Source organism: Carassius carassius, chromosome 20 (genome assembly GCF_963082965.1).
Source record: "Carassius carassius chromosome 20, fCarCar2.1, whole genome shotgun sequence".
Taxonomy (NCBI): Eukaryota; Metazoa; Chordata; class Actinopteri; order Cypriniformes; family Cyprinidae; genus Carassius; species Carassius carassius.
This window is the reverse complement of record NC_081774.1, coordinates 25,440,726-25,467,413: the sequence shown is the minus strand read 5'-3', so window position 1 is coordinate 25,467,413 and position 26,688 is coordinate 25,440,726. Positions and strand designations below refer to the sequence as shown.

At 42.9% G+C, this 26,688-nt stretch overlaps 1 protein-coding gene across 1 annotated transcript in view; it reads right to left on the bottom strand.

The window, feature by feature from the left end:
* Positions 1-467: 467 nt before the first annotated feature.
* Positions 468-26,688, bottom strand: part of mpp7b (MAGUK p55 scaffold protein 7b) — a 79,263-nt gene continuing 53,042 nt past the window's right edge. Inside the window, 4 exon segments of the mRNA XM_059501005.1 lie at positions 468-1,203; positions 12,598-12,741; positions 18,497-18,605; positions 20,268-20,361. Of these exon segments, the coding sequence (XP_059356988.1) occupies positions 1,024-1,203; positions 12,598-12,741; positions 18,497-18,605; positions 20,268-20,361 (527 nt within the window). The 3' untranslated portion in view covers positions 468-1,023.

The following is a 26,688-nucleotide window of genomic DNA, read 5'->3' as shown; positions in this document are numbered from 1 at the left end:
ACACAACACAACATTGTGATATCTTTATCACAATCTGTCACAATTTTGATAAAAAACCCTGACATACTGCATCTAAAGCATCCTTTCCTTCTGGCTTCACAGAAAGGTACATACAGGTATGTGTGGAGTTCTGTCCCTCATGCTGACCAGGCAACCATCCAGTTTAACCCCATAAACTCCCCCGTTACTTTTTAATTCCCCTTGAATATACTGAGTGCTGGAGAAAATAAACTCCACTTCCTCTTCTGGCTTCTGCAGGAACAACTAAGTTCACCTTGAGCAAGTGTCTTCCTCTCAGCTTCCATGTCAGCTAACCTGTCTAAATGCAATGTTTGGGAGGAATTGCCCTGGGAATTGCTCTTTGTTAGTTTAAAACCTTTAAAAAGCAGGTGCTTTGGACTGATCCTTCTGAGAGGTTGACTCATGGTTCCCCTTGTATACCTGCAAATGTTAATTTGATGAGTTCGATGTCAGGAACAAATTTAAACTTTGATTGGAACTGTTTACATAGAGCTACCTGGATGTGTTTCAGAGATCTAATCTAGAGTTCAATCTTGTAGTCACAATTTTTGAAAAAAAAAAAAAAAATTTAAAAAAAGAAAAGAAAGAAACTGTAGTGCTCCACCTCGCTTAAACCAGACTGAGAACACATCTTTTCAATGGAAATTCACATCTGTAAGCGATTAATGTGAAAACATGAGCCACAACAGTGCACAAAGCAATATGTGTATAGAAATAATCTAGTAATACAGCATAATGTATATCATTATGTAGGAATTAGGGTCAGATAAAAATTCTTTACAATTACTTGTTTCTCAACATAAACAAAACTATTTAAACTTCAGTGCAGTGTCATGAGTTTGGCGGTTATGAATGCAGTTGATTCATGACTGGCCAGCACACACTACTTATAAGCGTATAATTACAATAATATGGTGTGCCTTTTTTATATGCAGAAAATCTCCAAAACATAGTCAAAAGTTATCATGTGTCTAAGTGGTTCAGTGAACATGAATTGCTTTTTCAGACATGAGCCCATGTATTTGGGATCCAGTGAGTGTCTGTTTCTATCTTTGTGAGCTCGTCTCTCAGCTCAATGAATGCCATGGCAAGGTCATCATTGATAATCACTTTCTCAAACAAGTGGCCATATTTATTCTCCATGGCTTGGGCACTGGTAATCATATCCTGAAAGTCCTCCTCCTGTAAAAATGAATAAAAGAGCAGTGCATGAGAATATACAGCAGTTAGTTCCATTCGCAAATTTGACTGGCTTAATGACATTCCAAAAGTGCTGATATTTACGGTGCATTCACATCTTAATGGAATTACTGTAATTAGGATTGAGAAATCGGAGCTTTTCAAACATTCCAATTTTACAAATTGTAAATTATGAGTTTAACGAGGTTGTGAATGTGTTTACAAGTTGGAATCTTATAGTGATCATTAGTATAACAGCACTAGAATGTTTTACTGTTTGTATAACCCCTCGTCTGAGTTGTAGACAGAGTAACAGAGTATTTGAGTGTTTCCCATGCACAACAATTAATCAAATGGGATGGGAATCAAATTAATGAGATTTTTTTTTAAAAATCATAATTTTATTAGTAAAATGCTACACTAAAAAACTGTAATAGATGGTGAAAAAACTGTAATTGATCTTATAGGATAGTTTACACATAAGCTTATAATTGCCAGTAAAAAATCTTAAAATTGACATTCCCAGAATTCTCTATGACACCTCACATTTGATGTTTTTTCATTGAAATAATGATTTCTTCGTTTTAGCAAGTTAGTTACATTAGGGTTTTAAGTACTTAATCTTATTGTACCTGTGTTTTGAAGGTGGTTGTCTGATTATGAAGGCAATAAATAAATAAATAAATAAATAATATATATATATTATTATTATTTATATATAAACACATTACATTACCATTAACAATATTTTAGCATATAAAAATATACATAATAATATACAAAAAAATATTATTAATCTGTAAAACTTAAAATGCTACTATCTTAATATGTGTAAATGAGTGTGTTTTTTCGTTTAAAAACCTTTCTAAATGATCTTGATCGTGATCTGTAATGTGAGAGATAGTCGCCGCCATGTTTGTTCATGATGCAGATCAGAGATTCCTGTAGGTCAGATTTACAGCATGTGAATTCATCAATCTCTCAATACAAATAATAAGTGGCGGGTGAATTGGATGAAGAATAGAGTGAACTTTATAGTTACTTACACTATGTGTATCTGATATGAATAAAACACATCTGCAAATTAAATTGGAATGGATTGTTATTGTTGCTTCCATAGACATGTGTGTATTTTTTCAAACTCTAAATGTATTGTTTTACTAGTATTTATGTGTATTTAAATGTCTGAAACCTAAAATATGCATTATGTGGTTAATAATACTGTATAGTTGTGATAATATGACAAGAGCAGTGCACGTCTTTCTCTGGCTCAGCGCCAGCCAGTGCACAAAACCACAGTTTGAATTTGACAGTTATGCGACGTCACCGAGCGTTCTAAATCCCGTATGTGGGACCATACTCCCAGAGGCACAGAAATAAAAATCCCGTATGTGGGACTGTATTGCTCAAAGGGTTAATCTAGATAGAGTGTGTCTGCCTCCCGAACAGTGTTAGGTAGGTTATTCCAATCTTTGGGCGCTAAATTAGAAAAGGTCCTTATTACTTATAAGTAATAAACAAGATTTTTAAATCTATACAATGTTTGATAGGGAGCCAGTGCAGTGTTGACAGAACCGGGCTAATATGGTCATATTTCCTGGTTCTAGTAAGAACTCTAGCTGCTGCATTTTGGACTAGCTGTAGTTTGTTTACCAAGCGTGCAGAACAACCACCCAGTAAAGCATTACAATAATCTAACCTTGAGGTCATAAATGCATGGATTAGCATTTCTGCACATTGAGAGCATCATATTTTTGAGATGGAAAATGCTATTTTACAAATGCTAGAAATGTGGCTTTCTAAGGAAAGATTGCAATCAAATAGCACACCTAGGTTCCTAACTGATGACGAAGAATTGACAGAGCAACCATCAAGTCTTAGACAGTGTTCTAGGTTATTACAAGCAGAGGAAGAAAGATACAACATAGTTGTTAGTTCCTAGGAGCCCACTGGAAATGCTTTTTAAGGCGGCTCATTCTAATCCAATGGCTGGTCATTTAGGACAAGGAACGACACTAAATCGCCTTATGACCCATTTTTTTGTCCGGGCATTCACGAGAATGTGCGCAGGTGGTACGCGGCTTGTCGTGAATGTCAGTTGGTAAACCCACCGGCCACCCCAAAAGTGCCTCTGCGCCCCCTCCCATTAATGCATGTCCCCTTTGAGAGAATTGGCATGAACCTCATCGGGCCATTAGAGCGATCAGCATGAGGACATCGTTTTGCATTAGTCATTGTGGATTATGCAACACGATATCCAGAAGCAGTGCCTCTCCTCAACATTTCTGCTAGGAGTGTTGCTGACGCACTGTTTTCTTTAATCTCCCGAATAGGGATTCCTAAGGAAATCCTCACTGATCAGGGCATGGCGTTTATGTCACGGACATTACGCGAACTTTACGAATTATTGGGCATTAAATCAATTCGGATCAGCGTCTTTCACCCACAAACGGACGGGCTGGTCGAACGTTTTAATCGAACTCTTAAGACAATGATTCGTAAATTCGTTCAGGAAGACGCCAAAAATTGGGACAGATGGTTGGAACCCCTGTTGTTCGCTGTGCGAGAGGTCCCGCAAGCCTCCACGGGGTTTCCCCCTTCAACTTGGTCTATGGTCGCCAGCCCAGGGGGGTGCTGGACGTCATAAGAGAGACTTGGGAGGACTGAACTTCTCAGTCTAAAAACGAAATTCAGTTTGTGATGGACCTGAGAACAAAACTCCACACTTTGGTGTGGCACTTCAGTACTCCTGCCTGCGGGTGTCGCTGTTGGACAGTGTTTTCTCTACTTCCTGTTGGCCTTCTGTAGCAAATTGTAGCTCCGTGTAGCTGTTTTTATTTTATTTTTTCTCTAGAATCTTTATCTTACTATCACTCTCTGTTTTTAAAGTGGTAAAATATAACTTAATTCACACCATATTTCTGATATTATCGATCAATCTTATCAGATTAACTTTGATCGTTCACTTTTATTTTATATCCGTGAGTGCAGTACACCTGCAAAGCGTTAGCACTCGTTAGCTTGTCATTAGCGTTTTCATTCGAACCTATCGCTGTTTTCTTTTCTCCTCTCCCTCGCTCCAGTTTTTCACAAGTTCATCAAACAACCGCAGTAAGAATATTTCATCAAGCACGGTGAGTAATGGCTTCTCCCGTCATTGTTACTTGCACCTCTTGCCACATGTACAGTTTATCTATCTCTGTCGCTGATGAGGGATTCACATGTGATAAATGCAGGGAAATAGTTAGGCTGACAGAGAAGATTTCAGAATTAGAGACACGCATCCAAACTTTAATTGAGGACAGTAAGAATGTTAGGGCTCTAGATACGGCTTTGGATGCGTCTAGCTCAGGGATTCCTGTACATTGTTCGGTTCCGGAAACAGAGCCCCTGCAGCAGGGCAACTGGGTGACGGTGAGGCAGTGTAGTCGTGGGTCAAAACACCGCTCTTCTGTTCCGATCAAAACATTAAACAGGTTCTACCCACTGAGAAACCTGATGAAAGTGCTCTAGTTATTGGTAATTCTATTGTACGGAACGTTAATATAGAGACACCAGCCACCATAGTCAAATGTTTACCGGGAGCCAGAGCGCCTGACATCTTGGCAAATTTAAAAGTGCTGGCTAATGCTAAACGTAAATACAGTAAGATTGTTATTCATGCCGGCGCTAATGATATTCGACTTCGCCAGTCGGAGATCACTAAAAATAACTTTAAAGAGGTGTGTGAACTTGCAAGCACGATGTCAGACACTGTAATATGCTCTGGTCCCCTCCCTGCTTACCGTGGTGATGAGATGCATAGCAGATTGTCATCACTCAATGGCTGGATGTCTAAGTGGTGCCCACAGAATAACATAGGTTTCATAGACAATTGGATGAGCTTTTTGGGCAGACCTGACCTGTTTAAAAGAGATGGTCTTCATCCCTCCTGGGGTGGCGCCACTCTTCTCTCTAGAAATATGGCAAATAGTCTTAGTGTTTATACTTTACTAACTGGGGCCCAGGTCAGGAAGCAGACCGACTGGCTAAACCGACCGTCTGCTAGCTGCCTCCCGTCACAGAGGTCAGTTAATTCTCAGCACATAGAGACTTTTTCACCTAGATATCACACTATAGAGACTGTGTCTGTTCCCCGAACTAGAAAAAACAAAAAACGTCCAAACCAAGTTAAGATTAACAATTTAATTGAGGTTCAACAAATAAAAAACAGAAGCAATATGGATAAACAAATGATAAAGCTTGGCTTATTGAATATCAGATCCCTTTCTACGAAAACACTTTTTGTAAATAATATGATCACTGATCATAATATAGATGTGCTCTGTTTGACAGAAACCTGGCTAAAACCTGATGATTACATTATTTTAAATGAGTCCACCCCCAAGATTACTGTTATAAACATGAGCCTTGTCTAAAAGGCAAAGGTGGAGGTGTTGCTTCAATTTATTACAACGTTTTCAGGATTTCTCAGAGGGCAGGCTACAAGTATAACTCGTTTGAAGTAATGGTGCTTCATATAACATTATCCAGAGAAACAAATGTTAATGATAAATCCCCTGTTATGTTTGTACTGGCTACTGTATACAGGCCACCAGGGCACCATACAGACTTTATTAAAGAGTTTGGTGATTTTACATCCGAGTTAGTTCTGGCTGCAGATAAAGTTTTAATAGTTGGTGATTTTAATATCCATGTTGATAATGAAAACGATGCATTGGGATCAGCATTTATAGACATTATGAACTCTATTGGTGTTAGACAACACGTTTCAGGACCTACTCATTGTCGAAATCATACTCTAGATTTAATACTGTCACATGGAATTGATGTTGGTGGTGTTGAAATTATTCAGCCAAGCGATGATATCTCAGATCATTATTTAGTTTTGTGCAAAATTCATATAGCCAAAATTGTAAATTCTACTTCTTGTTACAAGTATGGAAGAACCATCACTTCTAACACAAAAGACTGCTTTTTAAGTTATCTTCCTGATGTAACCAAATTCCTTAGCATATCCAAAACCTCAGAACAACTTGATGATGTAACAGAAACTATGGACTCTCTCTTTTCTAGCACTTTAAATAAAGTTGCTCCTTTACGCTTAAGAAAGGTTAAGGAAAACAGTTTGACACCATGGTATAATGAGCATACTCGCACCCTAAAGAGAGCAGCCCGAAAAATGGAGCGCAGCTGGAGGAAAACAAAACTAGAGGTATTTCGTATTGCTTGGCGGGAAAGTAACATATCCTACAGAAAAGCATTAAAAACTGCTAGATCCGATTACTTTTCTTCTCTTTTAGAAGAAAACAAACATAACCCCAGGTATTCATTCAATACAGTGGCTAAATTAACGAAAAATAAAGCCTCAACAAGTGTTGACATTTCCCAACACCACAGCAGTAATGACTTTATGAACTACTTTACTTCTAAAATCGATACTATAAGAGATAAAATTGCAACCATTCAGCCGTCAGCTACAGTATCACATCAGACAGTGCACTATAGACCCCCTAAGGAACAGTTCCACTCATTCTCTACCATAGGAGAGGAAGAATTGTATAAACTTGTTAAATCATCTAAACCAATAACACAATGGAGTACCTCACGGCTCAGTACTAGGGCCGCTACTCTTCACGCTTTATATGTTACCCTTGGGAGATGTCATCAGGAAACATGGTGTTAGCTTTCACTGTTATGCTGATGATACTCAGCTCTATATTTCTTCGCAGCCCGGTGAAACACACCAATTTGAAAAACTATTGGATTGCATAGTCGATATAAAAAACTGGATGACGAGTAATTTTTTACTGCTAAATTCTGAAAAAACAGAGATGTTAATTATAGGACCTAAAAACTCCACTTGTAGTAACCTAGAACACTGTCTAAGACTTGATGGTTGCTCTGTCAATTCTTCGTCATCAGTTAGGAACCTAGGTGTGCTATTTGATCGCAATCTTTCCTTAGAAAGCCACGTTTCTAGCATTTGTAAAACTGCATTTTTCCATCTCAAAAATATATCTAAATTACGGCCTATGCTCTCAATGTCAAATGCAGAAATGTTAATCCATGCATTTATGACCTCAAGGTTAGATTATTGTAATGCTTTATTGGGTGGTTGTTCTGCACGCTTAGTAAACAAACTACAGCTAGTCCAAAATGCAGCAGCAAGAGTTCTTACTAGAACCAGGAAGTATGACCATATTAGCCCGGTCCTGTCAACAGTGCACTGGCTCCCTATCAAGCATCGCATAGATTTTAAAATATTGCTTATTACTTATAAAGCCCTGAATGGTATAGCACCTCAGTATTTGAATGAGCTCTTTTTACATTATAATCCTCTACGTCCGCTACGTTCTCAAAACTCAGGCAATTTCATAATACCTAGAATATCAAAATCAACTGCAGGTGGCAGATCCTTTTCCTATTTGGCACCCAAACTCTGGAATAACCTACCTAACATTGTTCGGGAGGCAGACACACTCTTGCAGTTTAAATCTAGATTAAAGACCCATCTCTTTAACCTGGCATACACATAACATACTAATATGTTTTTATTATCCAAATCCGTTAAAGGATTTTTAGGCTGCATTAATTAGGCAAACCGGAACCGGAAACACTTCCCATAACACCCTATGTACTTGCTACATCATTAGAAGAATGGCATCTACGCTAATATTTGTCTGTTTCTCTCTTGTTCCGAGGTCACCGTGGCCACCAGATCCAGTCTGTGTCCAGATCAGAGGGTCACTGCAGTCACCCGGATCCAGTACGTATCCAGACCAGATGCTGGATCAGCACCTAGAAAGGACCTCTACATCCCTGAAAGACAGCGGAGACCAGGACAACTAGAGCCCCAGATACAGATCCCCTGTAAAGACCTTGTCTCAGAGGAGCACCAGGACAAGACCACAGGAAACAGATGATTCTTCTGCACAATCTGACTTTGCTGCAGCCTGGAATTGAACTACTGGTTTCGTCTGGTCAGAGGAGAACTGGCCCCCCAACTGAGCCTGGTTTCTCCCAAAGTTTTTTTCTCCATTCTGTCACCGATGGAGTTTCGGTTCCTTGCCGCTGTCGCCTCTGGCTTGCTTAGTTGGGGACACTTCATCTACAGCGATATCGTTGACTTGATTGCAAATAAATGCACAGACACTATTTAACTGAACAGAGATGACATAACTGAATCCAATGATGAACTGCCTTTAACTATCATTTTTGCATTATTGACACTGTTTTCCTAATGAATGTTGTTCAGTTGCTTTGACGCAATGTATTTTGTTTAAAGCGCTATATAAATAAAGGTGACTTTGACTTTGACTCTCTATGGAGAATTTGTTACAGGCCCAGGACAAACAGAGCCTGCTGTATAACAGGGAAACCAATTTGAGTAAATTTGCACCGGGAGATAAAGTGCTTGTATTACTCCCAACGTCAAGTTCAAAATTACTTGCAAAGTGGCAAGGACCGTTTGAGGTCACACAGGAAGTTGGAGAGCTCGTTTATGAGGTAATACGCTCAGATAGGAGAGGAGCACGTCAAATTTATCACCTCAATCTCCTGAAAAAATGGAATGAGGGAGAATCAGTGATGTTGGCGACGGTGATTAGCAGAGAGGATGATCTTGGACCAGAAGCGAATATAAAAAAAACAATCTCTTGCTCTGGCCCCAGGGGGAGATCATCTCTCGCCCTCCCAGCTCATTGATTTGGCTACATTACAGGTGGAGTTTGCTGACGTGTTTTCTCCCCTACCTGGCCGTACAAATCTCATTTAGCACCATATCGAGACAGATTCAGTCGTGGTGGTTCGCAGCCGGCCATATCGCTTGCCTGAAAACAAGAAAAAAGTAGTTCAGGAAGAATTAGGTGCGATGCTTGAAATGGGGGTAATAGAAGAATCCAACAGTAACTGGGCGAGCCCGATAGTTTTGGTTCCCAAGACGGACGGCTCAGAGCGGTTCTGTGTGGATTTTCGCAAGGTGAATGCTGTTTTGAAATTCGACGCATATCCAATGCCATGGGTTGACGAATTGCTTAACCGGCTCGGTACGGCTCGTTTTTTTTCGACATTGGGCTTAACAAAGGGTTATTGGCAGATCCCCTTGTCTCCATTATCCTGAGAAAAAACTGCTTTCATGATGCCGTTTGGGTTGCACCAATTTGTTACACTCCCTTTCGGGCTGTTTGGCACGCCAGCTACGTTTGAGCGACTGACAGGGTGTTGCGGCCCCATGGTGCATATGCTGCTGCCTATCTAGATGATATCATTATATTTAGTAATGACTGGCAGCGGCATAAGCAGCATGAGAGGGCGGTACTGAGGTCGCTGAGTGGGGCTGGGCTCACGGCCAACCCAAAGAAGTGTGCGATTGGGCACGTGGAGGTAAAGTATCTGGGTTTTCACTTGGGACATAGACAGGTGCATCCCCAAATTGATATGACTGCAGCGGTTGCAACCTGTCAGCGTCCCAAGACCAAAAAGGAGGTGAGACAGTTCTTGGGGCTGGCGGGATATTATAGAAGGTTTATGCCTAATTATTCGGACCTCACCAGCCCCTTGACTGATCTCACTAAAAAGGAAGCACCAGATATGGTTCAGTGGACGGAGCCATGCCAGCAGGCGTTTACCCAGGTGAAGGCTGCTCTATGTGGCTGGCCATTGCTTTACTCTCCTGGTTTCTCTCTCCCTTTATTGTTGCAGACGGACACGTTGGACAGGGGGCTGGGTGCCGGATGGCTCCCCGGACTGAGTCGGGCGGTGGGGGTATGTGGCAAGGGGGGGCGTGGTTTAGTGAACCCTGCAGCGGGAGACGCGCGGTGAGTGAGTGGGTTAAGCGCAAATAACGAACACCTGTCTCTTGTTGCAGTGATTGGTGTGGAGAGAGTATAAAACACCAGGAGAAACAGGAGCGAGGGAGAGAGAGAAGGACTGCTGACTGCTACACTCCTGGACTAATTTATGTTTATGGTTTTGTCTCTTTTGTGCCGGTTTTTGCACACTTTTTGTTTTGAATTGTAAATAAAAGCAGTCAGTAGTAACAGCCGACCCTGCCGTCTTCCTTCCTATACAACAAACATTGTTACACATAGTTTCTGTAACATCAAGTTGTTCTGAGTTTTTGGATGTGATAAGGAATTGAGATAAATCAGGAAGATTACTTATAAAGCAGTCTTTTGTGGTGGAAATGTGTGTTGGAAGTGTGTGTACACATCCACCCTACAGTATAATGATAAAAATCCACCCAGTGTTTTTTTTTTTTTTAATCCCTATTTTAAAATCCCCTTTCTCAAATCAGGCTGATTCCTGTCAGAATGACGTAATTCTGCACAGGCCCTTTCTACGATTGTTGATTGACGAGGCCCTCTTACCTTAGACCCGCCCTGAGTGAGCTGTGAGCTGTCTGCCATTGTGTCAACTCCGATGCATGACAAGAATGTCTCTGATTAAGAGATTGAGGTGTTTTGTTGTTGGATGTAATAATGAACATAGCTGTCGCCATTTACTCCCAACATTGGAACCACTAAAGATGCAAAGGATTGATGTTACTTTCGTTTTTGAAGGGAATGTGCTGATCCCCAATCTGCCTAAATGGGTTTATGTTCACGCAAATTATTCGAGATCCAGTTTCATCTACAGAAGAAGCGAGTATATGGGTTTTTTATGAATCTTTGCAAATCGCCTTTCCCAATATGTGCTCGTTAGCAAGTTTTGTGATTGACGTTTACAGTCTGCTCGTGACCCCACAGAAGAGAGGGGCAGGGTCAGCAGAGCTCATTAGCATTTAAAGCAACATGGACTTAAACAGCTTGCTGAAAACAGAGCTGATTTTGACAGGGTAAAAATTGTGTTTTTTACACTGCCACTGAGAAATATATATATATTTTTTTTTATAGATTTTTCATTAAAACCCTAAATAATCATATCAACTTGTGGAAAATGGGCATCCAATGACCTCTTGAAGAGTTCATATTAAATTCATTCAGGTCAACAGTCAAATGTTCTTTCTCTGCTACGATATTGTCCACTATTTTTAACATTGAACAGACATTTTACCTAAAGCTGCAGATGGTCAGAAATAATACATCTTGCCTATAAATGTCTTGCCTTACCTCAAAAGGTATTTCACTTTGCGGTTTATGAATTATAAAAATGATGTGACATTATGCATCAGACTGATCTGGCTTGGATTGGAGTAAGAAAGTTAAAAAGACTGTAAAGATGAGTCAGTCCAATAAATCATGAAAACAAGGGAAGTCCAAGTGTGTCTTGTTAAGGTCAGTGCTCAGTACAGTCATATAGGACTTGTCCTGGTATAATATGGAAAGATGAGCAACACATTTACACCCAAGATCTTGGTAGTTTGTAAAACAACATCCAGGTGTGAGGGAGATGACCTAAGTCTTTTATAAGACCCCAGGGCAGACTTAGGTGCTCAAGCTCACAACATGACACAGATGTGTCTCAGTGGGCTTACCAGAAAACCTTCTACCCCAAGCCTGAACAACCCTCAGACATTTGGAAGTGTACGAAGATGAACCTGTGTGTGCTCATAGGGCACACCTGCAGCCCACCCTGGAGCGATTTTTAAAAGGGACCCTTGGTGCATTAAAAGGTGCACCAACTGCCAAAGAAGCTGAGAGTTGGGTCAAGATGACAGGTCAGGTCAGACCTTTACCACCTATGTACTGAAAATGTGTAACATCAGGAAGGTCATGAATTAAGAATGTGGGATTCTCCAATATGTATTTTTTGGTCCCACATTATATAAAGTATTTTTAATCACTATGGACTAATACACATTTGATACAGTGCACTTATCGTGTACTTTTTTGTGTTATGCAAAATAAAAAAAATAAAAAAATTAAATTAAATTAAATACGCAGTTGCTGCTATCGTGGTAAGGTTAGGAGAAGGCGTAGGTTTAAGCTTAGGGGTCGGTTCACTGTGATTACATTACACATTCACACAAATTACATGCACTTAAATATAAGTACAATGTAACAACATATTTTACACAGTAAGTACATTGTTTCAAATGTATATTTTCACCCTGTAAAGCCTGATTTAAGAAAAATCTAATTTGAAACGGAACAGTTTATTGAATCTTTAGACAATCAATCAATAAATCAATATTATATTTGACACATCATGCTTTTATAGCTAAAGGAGAGGCCAACACAGAGCAGAAAAAAAGCCTCAAAATCCCGAAGTGTCACATCTGATACACATTTGTTAACTTTTTTTTTTATAGTATATGCAAGTATCAGTATAATCATTTCTTAGATGAGATGTAATGAGTATCAACACCAGCCAATCAGACAGTACAAAACGATATCAACCAAAACGCACAAACAGATAGAGTTGGCAGGAAACCACAATCATTATATCTCTTACCGTAAATATTTTTGTAGGTGTTTGCTCATTCTGACTTGACAAAACTTTTGCTTTTCTTCGACTCAATCTCAAGCTCTCTATTGACGGAGGCTTCACAAATACAACATAGGGTTTCAACTCAGATGTGTATAAGGCTGTTATGGCCTGTTGGAGAATGGAGAAAAAATTGTGAAAGAAAGCCACACAGTGAGCAATAGCCAACAATACACTGTATGGGTCAAAATGATAGATTCCCTTTCAAGGGAACTTCGAACTGCGTCCTCTAGGGGTCGCTATGGGGAACACCTCGTTGGACCCGTGTCTGAAGCATACAATGAAAAAACGCCAATGCGTTGGCCGGCGACAGCCTCTGACGTCACTACCGGCGCGACTATAAATAAGCGCCCGGAGAGTACGTCATTTATCTTCTTCGTCTTCATTGACTGAAGCGTGCATTCTGAGAGAACGACCACGGTAAGAGCGATCTTTCTTTGTTTATCATGGCATCCACTAGTAAGGCGTTTAGACAGTGTGTACATCCAAGTCGGCGTTATTTGACACCTGATGACACACACAGTCTTTGCGTCTCTTGTTTGGGTGAAGAGCACACATGCGATGTCCTCAAGGGGGCGATCTGCGTGCACTGCGAGCATTTTTCTATGAAAAAGCTCCGCTCTCGTCTGTCTCTCTTTTCGAGGAAAGAAGGACGACCATCTGATTCCCGCGGTTCAGGACCAGCCGCTGCTGAGGCACGGAGGAGAATGAGCTCGTGGGGATCGCAGATGGAGCTCGCTGAGGAGTTTAGAGAGGGACTTTCCCTTTCGCGCTCTTTGGGTTGCAGACGAGAGTGAACTTCAGGAGGAAGATGTGTTGTCATTAACCCTTTCTGATACTGAAGTTTGTGCTCTGCTGGGTCCTGCTGAAGGACCTGGATGAAGGCGAGGGCCTTTCAGCTGATCAGGTCGCCGAGCTGCGCTGCACCACAGACCTCTCTCTTCGTGCTACCAAGCAGGCCGCCTCTGCCATGGGTAGGTCTATGGCGGCCATGGTGGTAACGGAGAGACATCTGTGGGTCAACTTGGCAGACATCGGGAGGAAAGAAAGGGGCTTTCTTCTCGATGCTCCGGTCTCGCCTTCCGAACTTTTCGGTACCTCCGTTGAGACAGTGGTCGAGAAGTTCAGGGAGGCAAGGGCGCGCTCAGCTGCCTTTAAAACCTTCATTCCACGAAGGTCCAGGTCCGAGCCCGAACAATATAGGGGTCCTGGCCTGTCTCGATCTGAGGATCAAAGACAGACGCAGAAGGCTAGTGTTGCGGCTCGCGCTCCTCCCCCGATGACAGGTAAGTGTAAGAGGAATCGTGGGTCACGAGGAGGTAAGCAGGACCTGAAGGATGTGATTCAGACAAGGCAGCGTTCTCATCCGAATCGGAGCATTACCTAACGTAGCTACTCATTCCCTTGGGTGTTTTTTAACTTCTGTTTTTTATCCTCGTTTGCCTAATCCCCCTGTAACCACCAGCTCTCCACCTAATTGAGGTTAGGTGGGGAATTTCTTGCATAACAGTCTCCTATGCTGGACTTATGATGTTTTGGATGGTTTTATGTTCACAGAACAACCACCTTACTGATGGTCCGGACTAAAAGGAGGTGCCCCTTGAGGGGGGCTCCGATACAGGAGGGTGGGTAAGTAAAATTGTAACCCTTTCTGTATATACTTGTGTATTAAATTGCTGGTGGTTATGTGTCGACAAAAAAAAAAAAAAAAAAAAAAAACACTCTGTGAGTTTCCTTTACAGTGCTCCGGTATTAGGCGGCCGAGGTCACAGGCTTCTGCGGGAGCCTCGCTGATCATCAACGCTGGCTCAGCACTGCAGGGAATTTCATGGATGTCTGGCCAGGTCACCCTACGGGGCCTCCTGGCTGCTTAAGTCCCTCAACGGTGGTCCCAGGGAGAACTCCTCTCACTGAGAGCAGTCACATTCCTGGGTATCTTAATATGGGAACAGAAATTCTGTTGAGGCAGGGGTCAAGGCCCGGGGGAATGGCGGCTTCACACTGAGGTGATGAAGCAGAGTTGTAGGGGTTGGCCAGACTCGGGTGGATCTGTTGCGACTCAAGAGAGCATCGCGCTGTCCCCTCTGGCTTCCTCTGACTCATCCAGCTCCAATGGGGCTGGACGCCATTGTACAGACATGGCCGAGGCTTCATCTGTACGGTTTTCCCCCGATTGCTCTGCACCCAGGAGTTCTGGAGAGAGTGCGCCGGGACGGTGTTCGGCTGCTGTTAGTAGCCCCGTTCTGGGTTCTGGCCAGGTACGATTCCTGGGCCTGATTTCTCTTTTTTGACGGTACTCCATCGGAGGTTCCTGTCAGGAGAGATCTCCTCTCGCAGGCGGAGGGTGCGCCCCCGCATGGAGCTTAGGCTACGTTCACACTGCAGGCTGAAACGACCCAATTCTGAGTTTTTTGCCCCTATGCGACCTGTATCTGATCTTTTCATGACAGTCTGAACGACACAGATCCGATCTTTTCAAATGTGACCCAGGCCACTTGGGTATGTGGTCCTGAATCTGATACGTATCCGATCTTTTGAAATGCGACCTCCGTCTGAATGGGCAGGCCACATGTATCCGACCCGTACGTCATTGATACGCTACAAACGTCATAATTCTGCGTTGAAGTAGGCGGGAACGAGAAGATAAACTGATGAATTCTGTATTAGTGAAGCCACTCACATCAGTATCCCACCACTCCTAGCTGCGACCCGCACCCACACGTTTCTCTGTACCGACATTGCTAACACTGTTCCACAAAACGCCATGGCCAAAAACCTTGCTCTCCTCCTTCTTTTTAATTTTCTTCTTAAAACGAGTAGATTTAATTTTCATTGAGTACTCTTCTGCGCATGCGGGTCACTTCCGGGTCATTTCACGTTCACACAGGAGATCACAAAAGGTCGCATTTAATTGGAAATGTGAACGGCCTTGCAAAAAAATCAAATTTTTTCAAAATATCGGAATTGAGCATTAAGCCTTGCAGTGTGAACGTAGCCTTAGAGGCTGTAGGTGTGATCTCTGAAAAGGCACAACTCGTAGCTTCCGGTCTCTCAACCGAGGTTTTTAAGACCGTTTTCCAATCCAGAGCTCCCTCAATGTTGAGGGGATATATGGGTGTTTCTAGTGGTAGTTAGCAGCGCTCCCCTTCTCCAAGGAGGGTCGCCTATGAGCGCGCTACTCTAAATTCGGAGTTCTCCTCTCATATGAGACGGAGTTCTCTGTTTTTTCCCCCAGAGCGCTCAGATTGGGTTGATGACTCTCAAACATGCTGTTTTGAGATGCACCATTCCATTTGTGAGAGGCTCGATCAGAGTGCCACGAGAGCCTCTCCTTTGAACAGTATTTCAAAATCCATGTTATGGTAAGTGTACACGCGAGGTCTTTGTGCACTTTCTGAAATCCACACTGTGGTAAGTTTGCACACTAGTGCTCTGCATTCTTTCTTAAATCCTTTATGGTGAGGGCTTCGTGCAGTTGCTTCATGCCCTTTCTTGAGTTGGTAAAAGCCCCGTTCATCTTGGGCGCCACTCCACCCATGTATCCTCGGATACCCATCTAAACAGGGTTTTGCTGCTAGGGATCTGTTCAGACAGAATTTTCCCCAAGCTTGTGCGAGAGCAAGCAGTTAACCCTGTGTGACAGGCGAGACCTTGTATAATTACTGAGTTCTTAGCCATATCCCTTTAAAGGAATCCTTCTTGATTCCAAGCCTTGAGCTCTACCCTGGGTCGAGGCCCTAACAGGTAAGTTGGGTATGTAGCCTAGGCCTCTGGCCGTAAGGGATAATGTCACGGACAGTCGTCTAAACGTCCCAGGGGCAACTCCCATGGAAATGGTAGAGTTGGTACTTAGTGTTTGCCATGGTTCTGGCCTGCACTCCCCTCAGCATGGCGGCTGTCGCCGGCCAACGCGTTGCCGTTTTTTCATTGTATGCTTCAGACACGGGTCACAACGAGGTGTTCCCCATAGCGACCCCTAGAGGACGCAGTGTCTCGTTCCCTACTCAGGGAACCAAGGTTACATTCGTAACCTGAGACGTTTTTTTAATGCCAAAAATCATTAGGATATCAAGTAAAGATAATGTTCCATGAAGATATTTTGTAAATTTCCTGTAAATATATCAAAACTTCATTTTTGACTAGTAATATGCAATGCTAAGGACTTCATTTGGGCAACTTGATATATATATATATATATATTTTTTTTTTTTGTACAGTATATGTGCTATTTGAATATATGCATATGAATGTATACACATATATTGCATATGTGCAGTAATCTACGGTTGACACACTGTGGTTACGTTTTTAAGTTGAGGAAAATAATGCTATATTAAATGCTTTGGATCTTCTCCCAGGAACAAAGTCATTTAATCAGATAATGCTTACAGATTGTTTGACCTAGTATGTTTTATATATGTTACACAAATGAAAGTCACGTTTGATCAAACATTTGAGGAATGGTCTCTAAAGAATAAACCAGCATGAAAATGCAGTGCGTTCCATTAGTGTCACATTTGCATATAAAATAAGATAGCAGATCAATTTGGGCCTTATTTATGGAAAGTCAAGTGCACTACTTATCCTAAATGGAGAGGAGAATTAATACTTGTGTGTATGTGTTTTGAAATTTTTTGTTTTACATGCCGCTAGCTGGTTAACTATAGTGACAATACAAATTCCCCATCTTGCAGACCAGAGTGCTTGGTTGTAGAGGACATAACATAGTAACTACTGCAATCTATCATTATAATAACATTTTATTTACCACCTGCTTTTCATGGGCGGTAATAGTGTAATGTTAATTGCAACAAGCACATGCAGTAGTTTTGTGAATAATGTATAATGAAACTGATTTACATAAAATAAGGCATGTTTATTCTGAAATGATTTAAATATGCATCTATTATAGAGTTAACCTGGATTTTGGGCTACAGGGTTTTGTGCTAAAATACAACATGCAGAAGTAAAACTACTGTTTAGTGCTCCGAAATTTCCTGTAAATATATCAAAACTTCATTTTTGACTAGTAATATGCAATGCTAAGGACTTCATTTGGGCAACTTGATATATATATATATATATATATTTTTTTTTTTGTACCCTCAGATTCCAAATATTTAAATAGTTGTATCTCGGCCAGATATTGTCTGATCCTAACAAACTTTACATCAATGGAAAGCTTATTATTCAGCTTTCAGATTATGTAGTTTCAAAAAATTTACCCTTATGGCTAGTTTTGTTGTCCAGGGTCACATATGGGAACCATCTTTTTTACAAAATAATGTGTTCAGTCTAGTATGAATATGTGTCCATAGTGTAACTGTTAAATTTCAAATCATTTTCTATGACATGAACACTAGACCATTTCCAATATTCTACACAAGGCCTGCAGCATCAGCCATGCATAAATTCAAATGTGTGGCCATAGTATGTTCGTTAATACAGTGAGAATGTGTCTATAAATGTTACAAGCTGATGAAAAAATAATCAGACCACAGGAAATCTACCAACTGGTGTAGAGCTGACAGAATCTTCCCGTCCAGAATGACATAATTCCTGCCCTTGAGTCTTGTTCCAAAGTCAACAAATAAGACATGTAATATAGGTCTCCCTGGCTCTCGCTCACTCTCTTTATACCTGTTTCTCTCTTTCCTCTTTCGCTCATGCTTCTGGAGAGAGGAAGAAATTGTGGTATTTGTATCATATACTGCATGTGTGGTTCTTTAATAATATGAAATAAAATCAACTAAACAATATGTCCTGAAAGTGGGAGTTGTTGTTGAAGAGCCTTGTGCGTTGATAGCTGATCCAGTGCTTCTTGGTGCTCATGAATGAAGGAATTCATGAATGATATTTTACTCACGTGTGGCTTCACATCCAGTAGGCACACCTTGCTCTCCGCTACAACCCTGCGCACTGAATCCAGACTCATACCATAGTAGTTCCCTTTATATTTACCATATTCCAGAAATCTAGATGAAACATTTGAGAAAGCATGAAATATGGGGAATATAGTGATTTATATCATTTAAACCACTAATAACTTAAACCCTATTACAAGTCTGAATTTTATAAAAAATTCTGATAAATAATAAGATATAAATCATTCGTAAATAAATTACAATTTGGAGCATTCAGGGATAAATCTTTAGGTGTTGTATTAAAGTTAGCTTTTAAACATCATTGGCATGATAAAATATTCATCAAGTTGCTCCATGTACAGTATATGTGCTATTTGAATATATGCATATGAATGTATACACATATATTGCATATGTGCAGTAATCTACGGTTGACACACTGTGGTTACGTTTTTAAGTTGAGGAAAATAATGCTATATTAAATGCTTTGGATCTTCTCCCAGGAACAAAGTCATTTCATCAGATAATGCTTACAGATTGTTTGACCTAGTATGTTTTATATATGTTACACAAATGAAAGTCACGTTTGATCAAACATTTGAGGAATGGTCTCTAAAGAATAAACCAGCATGAAAATGCAGTGCGTTCCATTAGTGTCACATTTGCATATAAAATAAGATAGCAGATCAATTTGGGCCTTATTTATGGAAAGTCAAGTGCACTACTTATCCTAAATGGAGAGGAGAATTAATACTTGTGTGTATGTGTTTTGAAATTTTTTGTTTTACATGCCGCTAGCTGGTTAACTATAGTGACAATACAAATTCCCCATCTTGCAGACCAGAGTGCTTGGTTGTAGAGGACATAACATAGTAACTACTGCAATCTATCATTATAATAACATTTTATTTACCACCTGCTTTTCATGGGCGGTAATAGTGTAATGTTAATTGCAACAAGCACATGCAGTAGTTTTGTGAATAATGTATAATGAAACTGATTTACATAAAATAAGGCATGTTTATTCTGAAATGATTTAAATATGCATCTATTATAGAGTTAACCTGGATTTTGGGCTACAGGGTTTTGTGCTAAAATACAACATGCAGAAGTAAAACTACTGTTTAGTGATTTCAAACCCAAATCGTTTTATAATTTTTAAATCATTTGCCTAGTTGATGCTGTTTTAGTGAAGTAGAGATAGGTTCACACTGCTCAGTTCTGGTAGTAACTTCTTTAGCCTCTGGCTTCAAGGATTTTGTATATGGTAATCAAAGATGATGGTAATTTGGTGGAGTGATGCAAAAAGGAGTCCGCTTTTCCTCTCTCTAGTGCGTTTCTCTGGAAAGTTGGGCTGTCTGCTCTCTGTCATTCCTGTCTCACTTGCGCTGACTTCTTTCCCTATGTCCAACTAACAAGACAAAAAGTCATTTCAAACCACAGAGGGCTCTTAAAATATCCCCCTAGCTTAATATAATGTGACACAGTTCACGGACACATGCTTTTGAGATTTCCTTTCGCTTTTGAGGGAAAATTGCAGAAAGAGAGTATTTCCTGTCAATGGATGTGATCTGCGTTTCCAGCATTAACAAGGATTAAATGTGTGATTTAAATTCCATGAGCATCTTTAAAAGAAGGAATAAAGCAGTTGGCTTCTTATAAATCCACTATCGACTAGGTTTAGCAATGTAAAACAAACTCTAAACCCAAAACTCTAGCCTCTAGAATAAGCTACAACATGGGCTGGGTAACATTTAGGGGTGTTTAGCTTACTTGTGGTTGAGGATATCTTTTTCAAAAGTGTGTTTGGAGACAAAGTGGTACTCCACCCCTTCTTTCTCATGCTTTTTCCGCTCCCGAGTGGTATCTGTTGAATTCAAAGTAAAAAGAAAAAGAAAAAATCAAATTCTTATTTCCTATTGAGGTTGACTTACAGATCCCAGAGCCCTCGATATGCTAAAAAAAATAACAGTAATTGTGAAATTAATGTGGTTTGTTTTTACAAAATCTTTTAATAGGTTTTTTGACCTTAAAAGCTACTTGTCAGATATTATTATTGACTTATCTGTTTACAATAACTTATATTGTATAGTATAGTATAATAGTACTTATGTATAGTACAATGATTTTTCCTTTTCTTTTTTTTCATGTGATCCCAGAAAAATAATTTAATTATATTTTTCTTAGACCCCAAATAGAAAATTATACTACAGTTAATTCTGAATTTACAGATTACAGTGTCTTTTAATAGCTTTTAATTAGAGCAACTACAAAAGAAAATGTAATTGTTCTAATAAACTTTAATAAAAAGTAAAATATTAATTCAATAAATGGCTAGGCTCCTGTGAAGGGGATCCTTGGGTTTGCTGTAGCCCCAGGGTCCTACGTATTCTTATCAAATGTATACTAATAAGTGCATATTTGATACAATTAAGAACACTTCTTTTTCACAAGTGGAAGCAGAGCTGTCTCTGGTAATGTGTCCAAAACTGAGCAAGAGTTAGGTAGTACGGCCCTTATTTAACTAGACTGAGTCACACAGAAAATATGCTCAGAGGTGAGCTTAACAAGGCCTGAGGAGCTCGCCACACACCCTAACTCTAATTGTCCACACGTTCTCTGCATATTCCAAAATAAACTATAAACTTTTACTGCCAGTGGGGTGGTGGGGATGGTGGGGTGTCCTCTTCATCTATCCATTCAAATCACATGAAAACCTTCTGTTCTTGGAGCATGCATACCTGATATGGCTATTGCAAAACTGATCTAAACCCATCAACGAAACACTGTTACCAGTCATTAAACAGCAGATACAAGCCCATTTCAGTGTGTGTTGGCTTTGAAGTGCAAGCTTTATATGGACATTTAAAGGCAGCAGGAGTCTGTTGCAAACACTTTATTCTGAACTGGAGACAGTGTGATCACAGCTGTTTATTAGTTGTAGTTGTCATTAGTTGTGGCATTCATAAGGCCACATGTTGATGCTAAATCACGGCCACCAGCTTATTGATCGATTTTAACACTCACTCCTCAAATGTCATAAATCAAATAAATGTACATGTCAGACAGAGTTAGATCCTAACCTTTTTTGCTACAGTTTGGAAGCTTGGAACACAGTCTGAAATATGGAAAGCTGTTAGTTTGAGCTTCCAAAGGGGAGAAACAGGCAAGACAAATGCAAACCTAAAGCAGAAAACATGGCCTTTTTCCAGAATAAAGAGAAAAAGTCACACTGCTCACTTCATCAGGGCATCGTCTGTCTAGTTGTTAGTGGCTTTGATTATCCTGTTCTTTCATCGCTCTATCGCCCCCTGTCCACATCACTCTTGGACACTCAGAGTGGCAGTGAAAAGCTGGTTCTGTTCTCTTCTCCACTCTGGCAGTCCAACACAGCTTTAGGCCTCAATGTGGAAAGATTTGATGGTGTGCCTACAGATTATTCATGAACATTTACAAGAGTGTGGAGTCAAGGCAATAGTTTTACTTTTAAGAAATATGGTTGTTCTTGATTCTTGTTAGTCAGTTTGCTTGCTTGTAACAGAGTTATAGAGTTAACTACCTAAAACTTTTGTTACTACCATTCAATGCTTCATAATGTACTGTTAGGAAGTCAAATAAATGTTTATGTATATAAATAAACAGTTGACAGATTCATAGGATTACATGTACTGGACAGTTCTCTTACGAGAGCTCTCGTACTGCGTCTTAGCTAAGACGCTACGGGAAAGTCTCTTTTCACGAAATACTGAAGCAAAAAATTATCCTTAATTTTGTATTTTGGTAAAGCGCATTTGCAGCAGTACACAGCCATAGGCGAGACGGCTCGTTCGCTCATTGGCTTGTTCTGCGGCAACTGCACAGCCTATGGAGCGCAGGCTGCTGCAACATCAGACCAATAAGGGCGCTTCGCGCCCTTCTTGCCACTTCCCACCGAAACAGGTGTGGCCCAACCTATAAAAGGAGCTCGAAAAGGCTGACTCACCTGATTTTTCATCTCTTCAGCGAAGCTCACGCATCGCTGGATCACGGAGGAAGCAAGCGCCGTCTGAGAAGCATATCAGCGGGACGAGCCATTCTGAAGCTGCTGGCCTTGCCGCCTTCCACTGCCGTTCCTGCTGCGCTGTCCGGCGCCTATATCCTTTGTATCCTTACATCTTTATATCCTGTGTGTGTTCGCCCTGCGACGCACACTCACAAAAAGAGCTGCGTCTTTTTAAAGATGCCCTCGTGCGGCTCGTGCAGAGCCCCGCTCAGCGAAGGAGATCGTCACGTCATCTGCGTCTCCTGCCTGGGTGAGGACCATGCAGCGCTCGCGCTTGCTGACGGCGGATGCCCTCATTGCGAGCTAATGCCTATGGTGACTCTGAGGACTCGCCGGGCGTTCTTCTCGAAGCCTGCATCATCCGCTGCGCCGCAGCGCCGTAAGAAGCGCTGCTCGCAGCGTCTACCAGAACCGCCTTCAGCTCTGCCGAGCTCGCCGGTTCCCTCCGCTTCGCCGGCCTCCCCTGCATCGCTTCCCGATGGTCAGCGTCCACTGTCTGCCGACGCGTCATCTGAGGAAGTGGATCTCAGGCCCGCGTCGGAGGAAGAGGACACCTGCTCTCTGCTTGCTTCGGGCAGTGAGGGTTGGGCGAGCTCCGTGGATCTCGCGCCCTCTGCTCAGAGGCCCAGCAGACGGGCGGATATCGATAAGAAGCTGATGCGAGTGCTCGCGCTGGCCGCGGCGAGCCTCGGCCTCGAGTGGTCTGCAACAGCGCCCCCTTCTCGTTCCCGGCTGGATGGTAGCTTTCTCCCGGATGAGCGTTTTTCTCCAAGCTCAAAGCACGCCCCCTTTCTTCCTGAGCTTCACGAAGAAGTGGTGAAAGCTTGGAACGCTCCATTTTCGGCGAGAGTCCGTTCATCTGTTTCACCAGCATTCTCCACACTGGACGGTGCTAAAAACAGAGGCTACCTGTCACTTCCGCCGGTGGAACAGGCTATAGCAGCGCACCTTTGCCTGCCCTCTGCTGGACGGCGGGCAAAGGCATTATAAAGAGAGGCTACTCGCTACAGTTTTGTCGATACCCTCCGCGCTTTTTAGCGCGGGTCGAAACTACGGTCAAAGCAGAAGTAGCACACATACTTCGGGCCGAGATATCAAAACTGTTGAGCAAAGGGGCTGTAGAGCCTGTGTCTCGAGCTCAAAGCGAAGGGGGGCTGTACAGCAGATACTTTCTGGTGCCCAAGAGAGACGGGGGTCTCAGGCCCATACTGGATCTAAGACAGCTGAACAAGGCATTGATGAAACGCAGTTTCAAAATGCTTACGACCAGGAAGCTCCTCACGCAGGTTCGCAGAGGGGACTGGTTCATGTCAATAGATCTGAAGGACGCGTATTTTCAAATACAGATAGCGTCTAATCATAGGCGATATTTGAGATTCGCCTTCGAGGGCCAGGCATACCAGTTTACAGTCCTGTCGTTCGGCTTGTCCGTGGCTCCTCGTACATTTGGCCTGCTCCGCATACGCCCCCTGCAGCTCTGGCTGAAGGCGCGGGTGCCACGCAGAGCATGGGTGTTTGGCCGGCTGCGTCCCAAGGTCAATCAGAGCTGTGTCACAGCCCTGACACCCTGGACAGCAAACGGCTGGTACCGATCAGGTGTAAGCCTGGGGACTTCCCCGAATGTGAAGATGGTGTCGACGGACGCCTCCACTTTGGGATGGGGAGCGCTGATCGAGGGCAGACCGTCTTTTGGCCTGTGGTCAGAACAGGAAAAGCTCCATCATATCAACTGTCTGGAAATGCTGGCAGTGGAGAACGCGCTGATGCGCTTTTGTCCCCAAATCAAGGACCACCACGTCTTGGTCCGTTCGGACAACATGTCTGTGGTGTCCTACATAAATCGCCAGGGCGGTCTCGGGTCCCGAAACCTGTACAAGCTGGCGGAACGCCTCCTGGTTTGGGCTCAGCGCAACGTGCGTTCGCTGAGGGCAGTGCATGTGCCTGGGCTACAGAATCTGGGTCCAGACAGGCTGTCCAGAGGCAATGTTCCTACGGGCGAATGGTCTCTACACCCGCAAACAGTCCGGCTGTTGTGGGAGAGATTTGGCAGGGCGGAGGTGGACCTCTTCGCGTCCCACGAAAACGCTCACTGCCCCGCGTTCTTTTCCAAGAACGAAAGCGCGCTGTCACGGAAATGGCTGTGATGCCCGCTTTATGCTTTCCCTCCCGTCTCCCTCCTTCCGCAGGTGATAGAACGGGTGAGAGAAACGAAATGTTCAATACTGCTTGTAGCACCTCTTTGGAAGAACCAACCATGGTTCCCAGATTTGATGCAGTTAGCAGATGTCGCCCCGTGGCCAGTACTGTTGAGGAGGGACCTCCTCTCGCAGGCCAGGGGTTCGATTTGGCACCCTCAACCGGAGTTGTGGTCCCTCCATGTGTGGGCGCTCAACGGTTACCCACTGATCTCGCAGTGGGAGTGCTAAATACCATCACTCAGGCTAGAGCTCCGTCGACATGACGTCTGTATGCCTCGAAGTGGTCGGTGTTCTCCAGCTGGTGCACAGCTCGAGGATGTTCACCCCTTAGTTGTGAGGTGACGGAGGTTCTCTCCTTCCTACAGGAGCTGTTGGATAAGGGCAGAGCCCCATCCACGCTCAAAGTTTATGTGGCGGCCATCGCAGCGTTTTCTGAAACAGCGCTCGGTCAGTCAATAGGAAGGAATGATTTGGTCATCCGGTTCCTTAGAGGAGCTAGGAGGCTGAATCCTCCCAGACCTCCGTCAGTCCCTATGTGGGACCTTGCGGCGGTTTTGGAGGCCATGAAGGGTGCCCCTTTTGAGCCTATCCAATCAGTTAGCCTTCAGCATCTGTCGTTCAAGACAGTATTCTTGTTGGCTCTCGCTTCAGTGAAGCGTGTGGGTGATCTGCACGCGCTCTCGGTGAGCCAGTCGTGCTTGGAGTTTGGGCCTAATGACTCAAAGGTCATACTCAAACCTAGGCACGGTTATGTGCCGAAATCCCTCAACACGCCGTTTCGGGCTCAGGTTATTGCCCTGTCTGCCCTGCCGGTGTCAGGAGAGGATAGAGACTCGAGTCTTCTTTGCCCTGTCACGGTTTTAAGAGCTTATGTGTCTCGCTCTGCTGCCTTTCGGCAGACGGAGCAGCTGTTTGTCTCGTTCGGTGGACGTTCCAAGGGAATGGCTGTTTCGAGACAGACTCTATCCAGATGGATAGTTGACGCCATAGCGTTAGCTTACGCTTCCAGGGGCTTTCAGTGCCCGCTGGGTGTCAGAGCACACTCCACAAGGGGCGTCGCCTCGTTGTGGGCGTGGTCTACTGGGATCTCCTTGCAGGATATATGTATGGCGGCAGGTTGGGCCTCGCCGTCTAGATTTATCAGGTTCTATAACCTGGAGGTTCCCGCCTTGCAAGCAAGGCTGCTGTCGGTATAGTTGAATCAGGGCCCTGAGGGGAATTCTGAGTTCGTGAGCGTTATGCGCTGCCGACTGTTATATGGGCAGTATTGCGTAAGACGCATTGCCACATTGGTCAGGCCTTGCCTCGGCTGTGTGATGTCATATTGCCGCATCTACGGATGTTGCTAGATATGGAACGGAGGGTTTCCCCCCTTCCTGTCCCGGACTCTCTGTGAGTCCCTCAGGTGACTGTGCACTGTAAATCCTGGGCGTTGCTTCAGGTTTATTGGTGTGTGATCCCTGCGCGCACAGCGTTTTACATTGGGTTCCCGTAGCGTCTTAGCTAAGACGCAGTACGAGAGAGCTCTCGTAAGAGAACGTACTCGGTTACTAAACGTAACCTCGGTTCTCTCTAGAAGAGCGAACGAGTACTGCATTCTCTGCCGTGCGTACGATTCACTCTGGTTCGCTTTGGCGATGAAATAAATCAGGTGAGTCAGCCTTTTCGAGCTCCTTCTATAGGTTGGGCCACACCCGTTTCGGCGGGAAGTGGCAAGAAGGGCGCGAAGCGCCCTTATTGGTCTGATGTTGCATCAGCCTGCGCTCGATAGGCTGTGCAGTTGCCGCAGAACAAGCCAATGAGCGAACGAGCCGTCTCGCCTATGGCTGTGTACTGCTGCAAATGCGCTTTACAAAAATACAAAATTAAGGATAATTTTTTGCTTCAGTATTTCGTGAAAAGAGACTTTTCCCGTAGCGTCTTAGCTAAGACGCAGTACTCGTTCGCTCTTCTA